Source organism: Mesoplodon mirus, assembly GCF_964341445.2.
Source record: "Mesoplodon mirus genome assembly, chromosome: 5".
In the NCBI taxonomy this organism is placed as follows: Eukaryota; Metazoa; Chordata; class Mammalia; order Artiodactyla; family Ziphiidae; genus Mesoplodon; species Mesoplodon mirus.
The window spans coordinates 46,311,139-46,327,485 of record NC_138980.1 but is presented as its reverse complement, the minus strand read 5'-3'; the positions used below and the strand labels follow the sequence as shown (position 1 = coordinate 46,327,485).

At 46.1% G+C, this 16,347-nt stretch overlaps 1 protein-coding gene across 2 annotated transcripts in view; it reads right to left on the bottom strand.

The window, feature by feature from the left end:
- The window catches only part of AKAP8L (A-kinase anchoring protein 8 like), a 30,579-nt gene extending 15,792 nt beyond the window's left edge, over positions 1-14,787 (bottom strand). Inside the window, exons 1-5 of one of the 2 annotated variants that reach the window (XM_082620855.1) lie at positions 14,666-14,787; positions 7,872-7,946; positions 1,692-1,724; positions 1,346-1,403; positions 1,163-1,243 (exon numbers count right to left, since the gene is read on the bottom strand). In XM_082620855.1, the coding sequence (XP_082476981.1) occupies positions 1,163-1,243; positions 1,346-1,403; positions 1,692-1,724; positions 7,872-7,946; positions 14,666-14,678 (260 nt within the window). In that variant the 5' untranslated portion in view covers positions 14,679-14,787. The remainder of the gene's footprint in view (positions 1-1,162; positions 1,244-1,345; positions 1,404-1,691; positions 1,725-7,871; positions 7,947-14,665) is intronic. The other variant, XM_082620856.1, reaches the window with a different exon arrangement.
- Between the last annotated feature and the right edge of the window lie 1,560 nt (positions 14,788-16,347).

Sequence of the window (16,347 nt, the reverse complement as noted above, 5' to 3'; positions counted from 1 at the left end):
AGGAGCATGAAAGAAGAGGCCAGTGCTACCCAACTGCCACTCTATCCCTCAACCCTGCTCTCCAGCTCCAGGTTGCCACAAGAAGGTACATAGGCAGCTGGCACCAGCAGCAATGTCAGCTCAACTCACGGCCCCCCGCCCACCCCCTGCCTGCAATTTGGCAGTCTCAGCTCCAAGCACTATGACTGTCAGGCAGGGGATGTGCCGGGCATCCCCCAACACTTTCTGCTTGCTACAGAGCCCATGCAAGCAAAAGTCCCCTTGGTACCCTCCGCCCCCTAGTGGTCCTGGGGCCTCACTTGGCCCCATTAGTGCCTGGCCAGGCCCCTCCTTACTCTCTGCTCTCTCCCATTTGTCAGCTGGAGCCATTAGGCCACTCCACTCCATCCTGTGCCAGAAATACATGTGCCCTCCTCACTGAAACCTCTCACTAGGGCACAAGGACTTCTAGGCCAGCACCACTTCAGACAATGACAAATGCCCACAGCATGATGCTGTGGGGTAGGGCAGATCTGAGTGGGAGGCCCAGCTCCACTATTTACTCCTGGGTGCCTGTGGGCAAGAGGTGTGACCTGCCTGCGCTTCACTTTCCCCATTTGCAAAGTGAGGATGTCAACAGTTCCTCATGGGCACTTCTGAGGCTCAACAGATACATGTTTATAAGGTACCGAAGAGTGGCCAGGACATACCCACATCTTCCTTGTCCCTTATGTGGGATGCCCAGCTCACAGTGGTCAGCCTCAAGGGTTCATCCCACCCTTCACACCCAACCCAATCTGTCCTGCCCTGACAGAGCGCAGGATGTAAAGTATCTGAAGAATGTCAAATGGCTGTCTCCAGAGGGAAGAGCCATTTAACAATGCTCCTGAGAAGAGCCACTCGGAGGGTACAGTGAAGCCAGCCCAGTCTGGGCTTGTTCCTCTCTCTAAAAGCTGGAAGAGAGGCTCACCATCAGGCAATGGGGGAGGAGGGAGGGAGGAGGGGACACAGGCCAAAGAAGGGAAGTGCACTGGACCCCAAGCAGTCTCTGGGAAGCCCCCAACAGCAGAGCAAAGAAGGGGAAAGCAGATATAAGAGGCAGTTCAGAAGAGGGAGACGCCAAGGGGCAATAGGCAGGAGGTGACCCTGCAGAGCCTCAGCCCCTAGGCAGGTGCCCACTCACCTTTCTCCACCTGAGCCGTACACGCCTCCTTGTATCATGTCTGTCTCCAAATGCGGCACCATATCTAAGCGTTGGTTAATTCTGGACAAAACGGAATCAGCACTGGCACTACTCATGGCACTAGGGTTTGCATTTGTGTCAGAGCTAGGCATTTCCCAAGAGTTTGAAGTGGCCATACCATACCCATAGTTGGTGGTGTTATCCTGGCCATAGCCATAGCCATAACCATAGTTCTCGTAGCCTGCAATGAGGGAGACAGAAAGACAGACAAGATGGAGGGGGCGAGGAGAGACAGACAAACACAGAGACAAGGACACCTTCGGTCACAGAGACAAGACTGGATCTTAGCCACCTAAGGCTGGGTGGGCCCTAGTTCATACTAATAAAGCCTCCTGGGAAGGAGTAGCCAGCTCCAGGGCACCTGGGACCCCCAAAGGCAACCCCCACCCCGAAACAAGCTGGGCAGTGGCAGAAAGACTCAACCAGTTCAATCCCAAGGGAGAGGAGAATGATCACGGGTAACACTTGCCTCTGTTTGTCCCAGAGCTCCAAGTTCCATATCCTACAAAAAGTAAAAGAGCAATTACACCTATAATTGCTTACAATACAGTGAGAGTTTAATTCAGGCACAAAGACAATGATTCCTAGAACCTGAGCAGTTACAGGAGACTGAACCTCCCCTAATTGAGAAGCCTTGAGCTTGACAGCACTACATAAATGACCCAGGCCACCTGCTGCCCTGGTGCCTGACCTTTCATGGTTCTGACCGTCTGCTATTTAAGGAACCTCCCATTCCTAACACTCTCAGCTAAGGAATTTGGCTCCTATATGCCTTCCTTAAAAAGTCAGAATTGGGGGCTTCCCTGGTGGCGCAGTGGTTGAGAGTCCGCCTGCCGATGCAGGGGACGTGGGTTCGTGCCCCGGTCCGGGAAGATCCCACATGCCGCGGAGCGGCTGGGCCCGTGAGCCATGGCCGCTGAGCCTGCGCATCTGGAGCCTGTGCTCCGCAACGGGAGAGGCCACAGCGGTGAGAGGCCCGCGTACCGCAAAAAAAAAAAAAAAAAGCCAGAATTGGAAGATTACTCTTGCCCCTGGCTAAGCACCAATCAGAGGAGGGGGAGAGCAGTTTCCAGTGCCTTACACTGACTCTGTGCTGTACAAGAAGCTCAGCACAGAGCTCATACCCACTCTGAAATCGTGTCAATCAAATCACCTGACAAAGCCATATGGAGCAGAGAAACTGCCCTAGTCCCTTAAACGTCTGTCTTAACAGGGAGAACCACCAAACACTTGAATTGTGAGTGTGCTGTGCTGGAACACATAAGCAGAGGGGGACAAAACACCACTCCCAGTTTGAGAAAAGCTGTTGAGAAAACAATCTGGATTATAAACTAAATATGCTTTGGATTTTATTACAGCATGTAAGAAAAATTCATTCCTTCAGAAACATAAAGCCACTGAAAACTGACAAAGTGCAAAGCCAAGAGGGACCTCTGAGTCAAGCAGACATGTTTCTTTCCCAAAGGAGTCCATTAGAACAGGTGACCACTTTTCCAGTGCCTTGGGTGAGACCTCAGAGTTACCTGCTACTCCACACTGTCTACCCTGCAGACAGACAGGTCATGCTCATCCCAGGGCAGGGGACCAACCTCAGTGAGACGGAAGTGTGATGAACAACAGAATCCAGCCACAGGAAAGCAAGACTGCATACACTGAGAAGATGAATCAGAATGAAGGGGGGTGGGGGCAGGCTGAGATCCTACACTCAGGTTCCTCCTCAATCCACTGCACAAGCGAATGGGGAGACACTGGAAACCAGCAAGGAACTTTAGACGAACACTACTTTAATGAACCATGGGCATGCTAGAGCTCACAAAGCAAAAATCCTCTTCAGCTGGGGAAACCAAAGCAAGGGCTTCTCATTCATTTCTTTATTCAACAATTATCATGCTCAGAGGACACGGAACAGAGGCTGACAGTCCTGGGCACTCCTCAGGCCCAGAGCACTGTGTGTTAAAGGAGACACTAAATAATTAGAGCAGCAAGGGACAGCAGCTGGACATCATGTAAGGAGTGAGTGGTGAAAGAGGCATTCTTACAGGCAAGGAGAGAGGCTGGCAGAGCCATACAAGGAATAATGCACTTAGTCCCAGCAGCTAACAAGAGCCTGGCCACATGGCCCAGGACAGTGGACACTACCTATTCAAAAAGAGACAGGACTGGGAGGCAAATGCAGACCCATGGGGGTTATGCTTGTGAGGCCAGAATAGGATGTCCCTGCCCCACCCCAGGCTTCCGCTACTGAGGACTTGCCAGAACGGAGCAAAGAAGCACAACGAGAGGAAGCAGGAGTGAGCATTAACGCTGAACACAAGGACAGGTTGGTGGCTTCTATGACAGGGGCAGGCAAGCACTCCCTATGTGCTACTTGCTATGCCCAGAGCAACCTAGACTCCCTGATGGGCTCCCCAACCAGGTCGCTTTTTGGGGAGGGGTGAAAATCTTTGTCTACACTACGTTCTTTGGCGACTCCCTGAGACCTGACCCTTGCAAAAGAACATCGGAACTAACTTCCATCCACAGAGATGAGACCAGAGTTGACAAAAGAGAATTTTAAGAATATAATTTATTTTAGAAAGGAAACAACCAAAAAAAGAGAGAGAGTAAAGAAAAGGAGACAGTCGTAGTAAACAATAAAGAGCAAAAGTAGACAACAATGTAGGGACTTCCCTGGTGGCGCAGTGGTTAAGAATCTGCCTGCCAGATGGGCCTACAGTCTGTCATACAGAGTTAAGTAAGTCAGAAAGAGAAAAACAAATACCGTATGCTAACACATATATATGGAATCTAAGAGAGGAAAAAAAAAGGTCATGAAGAACCTAGGGGCAAGATGGGAATAAAGACACAGACCTACTAGAGAATGGACTTGAGTATATGGGGAGGGGGAAGGGTAAGCTGTGACAAAGTGAGAGAGTGGCATGGACATATATACACTACCAAACATAAAATAGATAGCTAGTGGGAAGCAGCCGCATAGCACAGGGAGATCAGCTCGGTGCTTTGCGACCACCTAGAGGGGTGGGATGGGGGGGTGGGAGGGAGGGAGACGCAAGAGGGAAGAGATATGGGAACATATGTATATATGTAACAGATTGACTTTGTTATAAAGCAGAAACGAATACACCATTGTAGAGCAATTATACTCCAATAAAGATATTAAAAAAAAGAAAAAAAGAATCCACCTGCCAATGCAGGGGACACAGATTTGATCCTTGGTCTGGGAAGATCCCACATGCTGCAGAGCAACTAAGCCCGTGTGCCACAACTACTGAGCCCGTACACCTAGAGCCCGCGCTCCACACAAGAGAAGCCACTGCAGTGAGAAGCCCGTGCACCGCAACTAGAGAAAGCCTGTGCGCAGCAACGAAGACCCAACGCAGACAAAAATAAATAAATTAAAAATAAAAAAAGAAAACAATGTTAACATTCAACTTCAAGGTAATAGTTAATCAGAACAGATTACTGCCAACCTACTCAGTGAGATCACATAGGCATCAAAAAAGAATCTAAGCCTTATGCTGCACAAGGAAATGCTTCTAACAGTAAGCAAAACAAAACCGTAGACACAATTCTAGCCACCTGTAAGTTATTCAACTACCTGAAGTAACTATGCTGACAAAAGTTAAATATAAAATGGTGGGATCTTGGTTGACTGTTTTTCAAAATGTTATTTAAATGCTGTTATATTATTCTTGCAATCTGAGCCAGAAGGAAAAGTAAAAATATTCCTATTGCTTCACAATATGATTGTCTATGTAAAACTACTCCAAAAAATCTACAAAAAGAGTTACTAGTGAATAAGTAAGCTTAGCAAGGTTTACTACAAGGTCAATATACAAAAATCAGATCTTTACATACCAGCAATGAACAACTGGAAACTGAATTTTTGAAAACTATCATATACCATAGCCCTAAAGACGTGAAATACTTAGCTGTAAATCTAACAAAATGTGGGCAAGATCTGTGTCTAAAAAACTATACCACTGGGGCTTCCCTAGTGGCGCAGTGGTTGAGAATCTGCCCGCCAATGAAGGGGACATGGGTTCGAAACCTGGTCTGGGAAGATCCCACATGCCACGGGGCAACTGGGCCCGTGAGCCACAACCACTGAGCCTGAGCTCCGCAACAAGAGAGGCCATGACAGTAAGAGGCCCATGCACCAGGATGAAGAGTGGCTCCCGCTCGCCGCAACTAGAGAAAGCCCTCGCACAGAAACGAAGACCCAACACAGCCAAAAATAAATAAATAAAAATAAATAAATTTATATATATATATAAAAAGAATGTACAGCTTCTCTTTAATTCCTAAATGAAGTGACCATATCACTTAAAAAAAAAAAAAAAAAAAACAGGGCTTCCCTGGTGGCGCAGTGATTGAGAGTCCGCCTGCCGACGCAGGGGACACGGGTTCGTGCCCCGGTCCAGGAAGATCCCACATGCCGCGGAGCGGCTGGGCCCGTGAGCCATGGCCGCTGAGCCTGCGCTCCGCAATGGGAGAGGCCACAACAGTGAGAGGCCCGTGTACCACAAAACAAACAAACAAACAAGCAAACAAAAACCCCCCATAACACAAAAAACTACACCACCAATGAAAGAAATCAAAGACCTGAACAAATGAAGTGGCATACTGTGTTCATGTACTGGAAGTCTTAATACTGCTAAGATTTCAATTCTCCCAAACTAATCTATAGATTCAAGACCATTCCACTCAAAATCTCAGCAGGAAATTTTAATAGAAATTGACAAACTGATTCTAAAATTTATATGCAAAAGTAAAGGAACTATGATATCCAAGTCAATTTTGGAAAAAGAACAAACCCAGAGGATTCACATTTACAAATTTCAGGACTTACTATAGTGATCAAGACAGCAAGGTACTATAGGAAATTCAGACCCAAAGATCAATGGAACTGAATTAGAGGCCAGATACAGACCCACACGTATATGTTCAATTAATTTTCAACAAAGGTAAAAAAGAATCTTGACCTATACTGCACACTTGGTAGAAATATTAACTCAAAATGGATCACAAAATAAAAGCAAAACCTAAGACTATGAAACACCTAAAAGAAAACTTAGAAGAAAATCTTTGTGGCCTTGGGCTAAGCATAAATTTCATAGATACACCACCAGAAATCACGATCTATTAAAGGAAAAATTGGGACTTCCCTGGAGGTCCAGTGGTTAAGACTCCGCGCTGCCAATGCAGGGGGCGCAGGTTTAATCCCTGGTGGGGGAACTAAGATCCCACATGCCGCGTGGTGTGGCCAAAAGACTTAAACAAACAAACAAAAACAAAGAAAAGACTGATTGATGACTTGGACTTCATCAAAATGAAGAATTTGCATTCTTCGAAAGACACTGTCAAGAGAATAAATAGATAAGCTCCAGTCTGGGAGAAAATATTTGCAAATGGCACATCTGATAAAATGCTCTGTACCCAGAATATATAAACCTGAGGGAAAATAATTCAAAAAAGATGTGTAATGTGGGACTATGTCTGATTAAAAGGGTTGAGGCAGGGAGGGCAGGACAGAGAAGCCATGCAAACCAAGTTTCTCCTTATTTATGAACTCCTTGATACCTCCTTACTCATTTTCAGAACTTTTTTTAAAGTATTTTTTAAAATTAATTAATTTATTTATTTTTGGCTGCATCAGGGGTCTTCGTTACTGCACGCGGGCTTTCTCTAGTCGTGGTGCACAGGCTTAGCTGCTCCATGGCACATGGGATCTTCCCGGACCAGGGCACGAACCCGTGTCCCCTGCATTGGCAGGAGGATTCTTAACCACTGCGCCACCAGGGAAGCCCAACTTTCAGAACATTTTAAATCTCCCCCGCCCCTGCCCCGAGACTATCTGCTAATTCTTCAGGGAGCTTACCTATGTCCACTTAATCAGTGACTCCTGAGGGAATGTGACTGTGTAGGCTTAGTCTTTCCCTAGACGTTGGCAGTAAAACCAATAACCCATCTCAGTAACCAAGGCAAAATCCTTTAAAGAGGGCTCCTTCTTGACAGACAACTAGGGTCACAGATCACAGAAGGACAGCTTTACTGGCAGTTCTGGGCTGCTGAAGGACACCAACAGACCATCTATGGATCCTGTCAGGTGGCTACTTCTGAATTAGAGATTTAGTGTGTCTGTCCAGAGTTGAGAAATCAGTGAGAAACCTTCTCTCAACCCTGTGTGTGAGGAGCCTGCTGGCCTGACTGTGTCTCTAAAGGCCTGCTAGATTCAGACAGGCAGCCTCTCCCACACTGGAGTCTCGTGCACTACCCTGGGGCTAAGTTAATGGCTTGGTTTCTGCTCAGACCAATCCTTTGGACTTTGATTGGCCGTTCTCCTTCCCAGACCCTCAAGGGGATTTTCTGAAGCCAGATCTTTGTCACAGACCACAGGTATTTCTAACAAAATGTCAGAGTCAAAGGAACAAATCTTTTACAGCCCCAAGAACTCCAGCTTGCTCAATAACAGACATCTTTCCCATAATTCCCCAAAGGGAAGCACTGGCTATTCTAAGAGCCCACCATACCATTTCACACAAGTTTGCCTTTGGAAAAGACAGTGTGACAGCAAATAAAACACCAGATTGCTCTTCCACTAGAAGGCAGAGCATGCACCCTCCAATTCCCAGGGGCCCACACTTACCATAATCACAGGTGGGTTGAGCACTTGTTTCTGAGTATGTAGAATGCAAAGTGGTTTCAGATCCCTGGACAAAGCCTAAACAGAGGTACAGTGTGGTTAATTTCCCCAAACAAGTTGCATGAAAATGATCTAAGACTACCTTTCAGTGGAGACTGGCTGGCAGACCCTCCTGTCACCGGAAAGCCACCAAAACCTCTAGCTTCTGAACACTTTAATCACACCTCCAGAACATATTAACCAATGGAAAGGCAGGCTATGTTTAACTTGCTATGCCAGAAGAATTGGATAAACACTTTTAAACCTTCAAACTAGTATCCTGTTTTGATAAATGGGTACCCAAATTATTCAGTTGAATGAGGAAAATATTTATATCAAATCACTGAAAGGTGAGCTCCAATTCAAAAAACAATGGGGGGTTAGTTTTGAACAATGTTAAGGTAAATAATACCTCTTCCATTCCCCCAAATCTGAAGCCGAAACGGCTTTGTATTATTTAGTTTCCCCATAAAAAAATGTGTGTATTACAATTACCTCTCAAAGGTAACTGTAATTTCAATTGCGTTGGGGTTAGCATGTTGACATGGAAAAAGTATTATAGGTTATACATATCATTTTTTATCTTCTCAACTCTCATACTATTTCTCAACTTAAAATGAATTAGTACCAGGTAAGGAAAATCTGAACCTCTACCAGAAAATACTGCTCTCAAATGCTGATTATAACAGATTATGATGAATCCTGACACTATCTTTAAAACTACACATTTAAAACATTCTTTACATGATTTACACTTAGCACTGAAATTATGACAGGCACCATAAGGGGCAACATTTGCCTGTTCCCATCAGCGCCGACTCATGACCCAAAACTTCGAGCCAGCACCCCCAGTAGCTTATGTACAACAGCAGCACACACAGAGTACCTTTCCCTGGGCAGGCGTCCATGTATTTGTTGACACTCTTTCATGTTCATTTCTTTAAGTTTCGTTTTTCCTTTTTGGTATAATACTGAATGTTTATTCAAGACTAGTATGTAAAACATTTACAACTAGTCCCGTGAAGGACTCGCAAATATTTCAAATTTAGGATGTGGATTTAACATTCACAGTGCATAAGGCGAAAGGTATATCAACTATGTATCTGCAACTTAATGTGACAGAGAATTTTACTTTAGCAAGTACTTTCTTTACACTGAGGAAAATGTCCTTAAACACGACTTCTTTAATTTTAGTATACTCAGAGTAGGGAAAAAACAAGGTCTTTTTATACAGGTCTTTTTAAAGGTCTCAAGAATTAAATAAAATTGACTCCATAGATCATGGTTAAGAAACACATGGTAAAGAATGGTTTCAAAATACTTATATTTTTGTTTTCAATTAAATAAATTCCCCAAAATTGACTTTCTTTAACAACAAATAGTCTGTATTCCACTTGATAACATTTTTCATGTTAAGCAACATTATATGCTTGTCTTCTTTAAACATTTAAAACAATTAGGACATAGAGGCATTATCTAAAGTTTCAAACTGATAGAGAAGTCAGTTTACACACCTTCATCTTATGATTAGTGAATAAAACAAGGTACATTCTGCTGTGAATGTAATGAGAAGAAGTACTCTTACAGCAATAAAGTAGCCCTACCTTGTTACCATTACTTTAATTCCACCACACAGAAGGCAAAGAAAACAATTCCAATACTTCAATATCTGCCAAGGATGATCTATGGCCCTTGGAGTATATGTATGTGTGGACACCCCCCCACACACACATCTACGTAAATATATATATCTGTATGTATTTAATCAATACAACTGGAAAGATCACATACAACCATGAAAAAATACAATAAAAGCAATAAATGAAAAACACTAAATGAATAAAAGTTAACATAAGCCTAGGAGATTTCAGAAAAGGGACAGTTCCATGGATAAGAGATTAAGACTTCAAGGTGAAGGTGAGATTTGTTCTGAACCCTAAAGGACAACTGTAACTGCGAAAACCTGGGAGATGAAGGTAGGATATTCCAGCATCAGAACTGTGAATTAAGATTTTTTTTTTTTTTTTTTTTTTTTTTTTTTTTTCTTTTTGCGGTATGCGGGCCTCTCACTGTTGTGGCCTCTCCCGTTGCGGAGCACAGGCTCCGGATGCGCAGGCCCAGCGGCCATGGCTCACGGGCCCAGCTGCTCCGCGGCATATGGGATCCTCCCAGACCGGGGCACGAACCCGTATCCCCTGCATCGGCAGGCGGACTCTCAACCACTGCGCCACCAGGGAGGCCCGTGAATTAAGATTTTTAAAGACGCATGCTCACCAAAGCATTTCAGTAAAACAAAAATGGGAGATCACAGTGGAAGGGGGAAAAGAGGAATCTATGGAGGAGACCTCATATGCCTTTAAATTTGAACTTGATTCTGGAATTACCAATGAACGATTAATGGAATTTTAAACAAAGAAATGATATGATCAAAGCAGCCCCTTCAGGTCAAAAGGCGGGTATGCAGGCAATATTGGACAAGGAAGAGGCTGAAGGCAGTAAGTCATAATCAAAATGGTTTGGGAGAAAGTGAGGGGGGAGGGGAAGGGAGGTCCAAGAGGGAGGGGATGTGTGTATGCGCATGGCTGATTCACTTCACAGCGCAGCAGAAACCAACACATCATGTTCATTTCTTAAGACCATAGCAACAAAGATGACAGCAACAGCAGCCGACAACTTAACAAGTGTTTCCCCTGCAGGGTGCTAAGAGCTTTATGTGCATTATTTCATTTCATCCTCACCACAGCCAACAAAAGGGACAGGGCCAAGACCCTTACCCTGCAATTCCAAAAAGTGTTCTCCTCAAATGTGGTGTCAACACTCATTTTGGGGCAAAACTGACCTGTGAGGACATTTTTTATCTTTCTTCATTTAATTACAAGGTGCTGCCCCAGACCCCAGTGCAGGTGCTGTGGAATGTCCTCTCAAGCTAGAATTCCAAAACACACCCAGCTCCGAGGGTTTCAAATAAGGATCAGTGGACCCACACTTTACCTTTACTTCTCAGAGGAGAGAACTGAGACTGGGCATTGGGGAATGAAAGAGCCAGTGAGAGAAGTATACAAATCCAACATTTTTTACCTTCCCTAATTAAAGAGGGTACACTGGAATAGATTCCCTCCAGGGACCCAAGACCTTCCTGAGATACTTAAATCTTAACCCTTGATAATCAATAATTGTACACAAGAAACACTGAAAGCATTCTAAAGATGGCTGACCTGTGGGGAAGGCTCACAGGGTAAAAAGTACCTTACACGGGCCTTTTCCACTGTTTGCTCAACTAGCTTCTGGAAACTTGTCTGTTCAGCAATAATGCCACTGGCAAAATGGCTCCAGACTTTAGGTAATGTGGTTGGTATGTACTGCAGCTGCAACTGGAACCTACCACAAGCTAACAGAAATACATACTGGAACCCAGTACACGAAAGCCACAGAGCAAAATATCTATGTACATTCAGGGGAGAGGGGGGCCTGATTCTTCCCTGGGAGAAAGGAAAGACAATCCATCAAACCTTCAGAGCTCAACGGCAAACTGCTCTAGTTCTGTCCTCCCCACATTAATATTCTTTTCCACAATACTGTCTCCAGGGCAGGACTTTCCTTAGCCAGTTATGCTCCAATTGTGAACAAATTCTTGTCTGGCTGAGATATCGTTCTCTTCTTAGTTCAATTTACCAGCTTGATAAGCTCTGAGTAAAAAAATAAAATAAGCTCTGAGTGAAAAAATAAAAATAAAATAAGCAAGTTTTTGGTCATATAAAGTGAAAGGTCAGACCATGGATTTATAACTCTGTATCACAGCCCCTCCCTCTTGGCCAGCCTCTCTGACACCTTTTTTGTTCAAAAATACACAAAGCTTCTCATTTTTATTCTTTTCCTTCTTTTTTTAGAAGGGGATTCTTTGAAGAAATGATATTAAGTGACAAAAATTAGAGGGCAATTGGAACTGGGTGAGGTTGCCCCCAACCTTTACCATCTGGTGATAACCAGCCTCCAAGATGGCCTCCAATGATTCTTGCCTCCAGACATTATGTTGTCTCTTCCCAAACTAATAGAGATAGCCAGTGTAACCAAAAAGATATTGCAAAAATGACTGAGTGTGACTTCTGAGACTTCCACCTTGCTCTCTCTTAGATCATTCACTCTGGGGGAAATTAGCCAGCATAGAGTGAGTACCCTCTAGTAAGCCTGCGGAGAGGTCCAGATGGTATAGGAACCAACAGCCAGCACCAACCTGTCAGCCACATGAGTTTGAGTCACCTTCAGCCTGAGTCAAGCCTTCAGATGATTACAGTCCCAACTAACATCCAAAATGTAACCTCATGAGAAATCCCAAGCCAGAACCATCCAGCTAAACCACCTGTGCATTCCTAACACACAGAAAATATGTGAGATAATAAATGTTCCTATAAAAAGATTACTAGCATTTCAGACCTTTGTTTGAAGACCCGATTCTGGATTTTTGTCCTGTTTTTCCACTGCTCCCATCTCCCCCCCTCAGTGCTAGAAATGGAACATTCTTTCTCAAGTACACATAAAGAAACTAGGTTCAAAAAATGGACAAGTTATCAAAAAGATAAATTATTTTAATCACCTTCTATGCTTACTAATAATGGTAACATTTGTTTCAAGGCCTCCAGAATTTCTCCTTACAGGCAAACAGTTGTCTGAAATGTGATATAAAATGCCTCTGACTTTATTTATTTTTGGCTGCACCGAACAGCATGTAGGGTCTTCGTTCCCTAACCAGGGATTGAACCCGTGCCCCCTGCAGTGCAAGCATGGAGTCTTAACCAATGGACCACCAGGGAAGTCCCTACATGCCTCTGACTTTGGTGGTCTGCTTCTTAAAAGGGAAAGACTCACATTATAAAGCTACTGTGCTTTTCAGTTGATCAAAATCAAGGAAAAACTAATCATTACCTCATTACCTTGGCTACCTCAGTGCCCACTCAAACCCAGAATTACAGCCTATAAGATGTGGAGTTGAAATTCAGAATTGGCCATTTGTGACCTCTCTAAACTCAGTTTAAAAAAACAAATGGTCCATTATTAAGCTACCCCACAGCCCCCCACCATTTACCCCTGGTTTCTTCAGCAATCCTGCCCCTGATAACCACAGAACTGTCTTCCAGTTCTCAGGAAGATTTGGTGAAAAGGATCACATCTCAATTCCAGATACGTCAGTAACAACCCGACTGACTTTCCTCTTGAACCAGGAAGGGTACACAAAGGCTAGGGCAAGGCCGCTCAACCTTGGCACTACTGATGTTTGGGGCCAGACAATTCTTTCCGGTGGGGCCATCCTGTGCACCGTAGGATGTTTAGCAGCATTCCTGTTCTCTGTCCACTACATGCACTAGTGGCACTCCCATCCCAAGAAGTGAAAACCAAAAATGTCTCCAAACACTGCCAGTGTCCCCTGGAGGGCAAAACTGCCCCCGGTTGGGAACCGCTGGGCTAAGGGATGGTTGCTTTAAAAACTGGAGTTCTTGCCAAGCTCCTGACCTGGAGGGCTAACACTACCTTCTTGTCTAGGCCAACATAAAGCAGCCTATAGAGCAGCCCCAGAGACTCAGGTTCCATCCTCAGTCCTAAAAACATTCCAAGTAGAATGCAGGTTACCCAGCAACCACACACGCTCACGCCTGCAATACCCCCATTACAAGGGAGGCTCTTGGCTGAGAAGCCTCATCAGTTATTCCCAAGGCAAACTCAGACAGCCTTTGAATTCGTCCTGGGATGATCTGCAATCACCCAAGCATATCCTATGGCCCCTTCTCTAATCTCATCATCCTCCCTCTCCCCTTAGCTCAAGGCCCACTGATCTCCTTGGCTGATCTTTTAACAAGTCAGGCAGTTCCTGCCACTGCGTCTTTATGTCGAAGGCCCCCTGATACCCTTTACTCCCTCATTCCATTCAGGTATCCTTAACTCCCTCATTCCATTCAGGTCTCTGCTCAAATGTCACCTCTTCAGAGGTCCCCAACCGCCCCATGTAATACAGCGACCCCCTCAAGGTAGTGACCACCCCACGATATATACTATGTTTGTCTGTTTGCCAATTATGGTCTGCCCTTCTCTATAAAACGCTTGAGGAGCTCTTGTCAGTATTCCAGTGTCTATTCAACCCCGACACGATGAATTTGACAGGTGTGGAATGAGTTAACGTGGAAGCTAGCCATTCCCCACAAGGCTCAGGCTCAGTCCCTAAGGACGCGAGATTCCCACTCAGCCCAAAGCCTTCATATATTGATTTACTCATCACCCCCCGCCCCGGGCCTGGCGCCTCTCCCAGCCTGAAGCAGATAAAAGCGGGGGATGGTGCGGGCAACTGCGGCATCTGCACGGAAACTGCGCGGGGAACAGTATGGCAATGGCGACCGGCAGCCGAGTCAGCGGACTGACCTGAAGGGCCGAGGCCTGAGAAAGGGCGACCTGAGGCGTCGAGGATCCAGGGGGCTGGGCCAGGAACGCAAGAGAGAACTCAGGCGCCGAGGCCAAGGCCCACGGACACAGACGACAGAAGCCAAGACTTCTGGCGGCCGAGAGCCGGGATCCAAGGTTGCCAACACAGAGAACTGAGACGCCTAGGCGTGAGGGGCGCGAAACTGAGGCGACGGGCCTGCGGCGCCATTTTGTGACCGCAGAGAGGGCAGTGTCCAAGCCCCGGGGGAGGCACGGACGAGCCCGGAGCGGCTCTGGCACATCCCTGTCCCTCCCCACCCGGACCCGACCCCACACCACCCTGCCGGGCCCACCTGTGTAGCTCATGGCAGTAGCGACGCTGCACCCGAAGACTCAGGGAGCTGCTCTACGCGTCAGAGGCCGCGAAAGCGGCGACAATCCCCCTGGCTCCGTCTACACACAACTGAGCCCCGCCTCCCGACCGCATTGGCTCGCTCTGGACCCTGGCTTCACGCCTGTTGGGTGGCCCCGCTGCCCATCTCGGAGTGTCCTTATGCCAGTGGCTAAAGGTGGTGCCAATTTCGTGAGAGCCCCGCCCTGTTCCCGCCTCCCGTTATCCCGAGACCACGGTGATTGGCTCAGAGGAGACGGCCTGGAGGTGGAATCCTGTGGAGTTCGAAGGGGCGGAGCTGTGCACTACGGAAAGACCTGAGGCCCAAGCGCAACCAGGCTGGAGAAGGGCCTGTGCCCTGGAGGCCGGCAGGAGGGAGCCGGATCTAACAGCGCAGGGCACACCTCCAATCCCGGATCTGCCATGGGGGTGCTGTGCCAACCTACGCTCTTTCCTAACTTCTCTGGCCTTGAGCTCGAAAACGAATACGGGAAAACCATGTTGGAATGAAAATTACAACTAAGCGCCAAACAAGATACTGGGCTCAAGTTCAAATACGTGAGATAACGTATGCAAATAACTCAGTCCGGTGCCGGGTGCTCTAAAGAAATGTTACATTTTGTTATCCACTGTTACATAATGATAACAAGTATATAGCATGTTTATATTATATATTTAATAACTATATTTGTATTATCATTTCAAATGCCCCCTCATACCTGTGAGGAAGTTTTTTTTTAAACTCCCGCTTAAAAGATAAGAAAACTGAGGCTTGGAATTCATGACTTGCTCAGGGTCTTTGACACTTAAGTGTCAAAGCTGGCACTACCCCTCTAAACCCCTCTCGGTTTCTTCTGGACTTCAGAGATCCTGCAGTAAGTAGCCCAGCCAGGCTCCAGCTCTGTCCTCAGCACCCTCACCGGGATGTGTGGAATACACTGTCAGAGACATTTCATAACTTCTAAGAGATGACTTGACAGAGCTACAGACACTGAAAATCATACTCAGTCGTGCTTGTGAAAATTCAAGCTGTATGACTTTTACATTTTTTTTGTTTTGCTCATACTGCTACTGGGACTTCCCTGGTGTTCCAGTGGTTACGACTCCGTGCTCCCAATGCAGAGAGCACGGGTTCGATCCCTGGTCTGGGAACTAAGTTCCCACATGCTAAGATCCTGCATGCCGCACCACATGGCCAAAATTTAAAAAAAAAAAAAAAAAGTATGCTGCTGCTCACTTTTTGATATTAAGGAATTGCCCATTTCTTTAGTTTAACGATGGCACTTTTTTTTTTTTTTTTTTTTTTTTTTTTTTTTGCGGTATGCGGGCCTCTCACTGTTGTGGCCTCCCCCGTTGCGGAGCACAGGCTCCGGATGCGCAGGCCCAGCGGCCATGGCTCACGGGCCCAGCCGCTCCGCGGCATATGGGATCCTCCCAGACCGGGGCACGAACCCGTATCCCCTGCATCGGCAGGCGGACTCTCAACCGCTGCGCCACCAGGGAGGCCCAACGATGGCACTTTTTAAAGTCCATATCCTTCAGAGAAATATGCTGAAACATTAAGATATTAATTGATCTGATGACCAGGATGTGCTTCACCATAATTCAGATGGAGGAAAAAGGAGGGCATGGAGGGTTTATAGC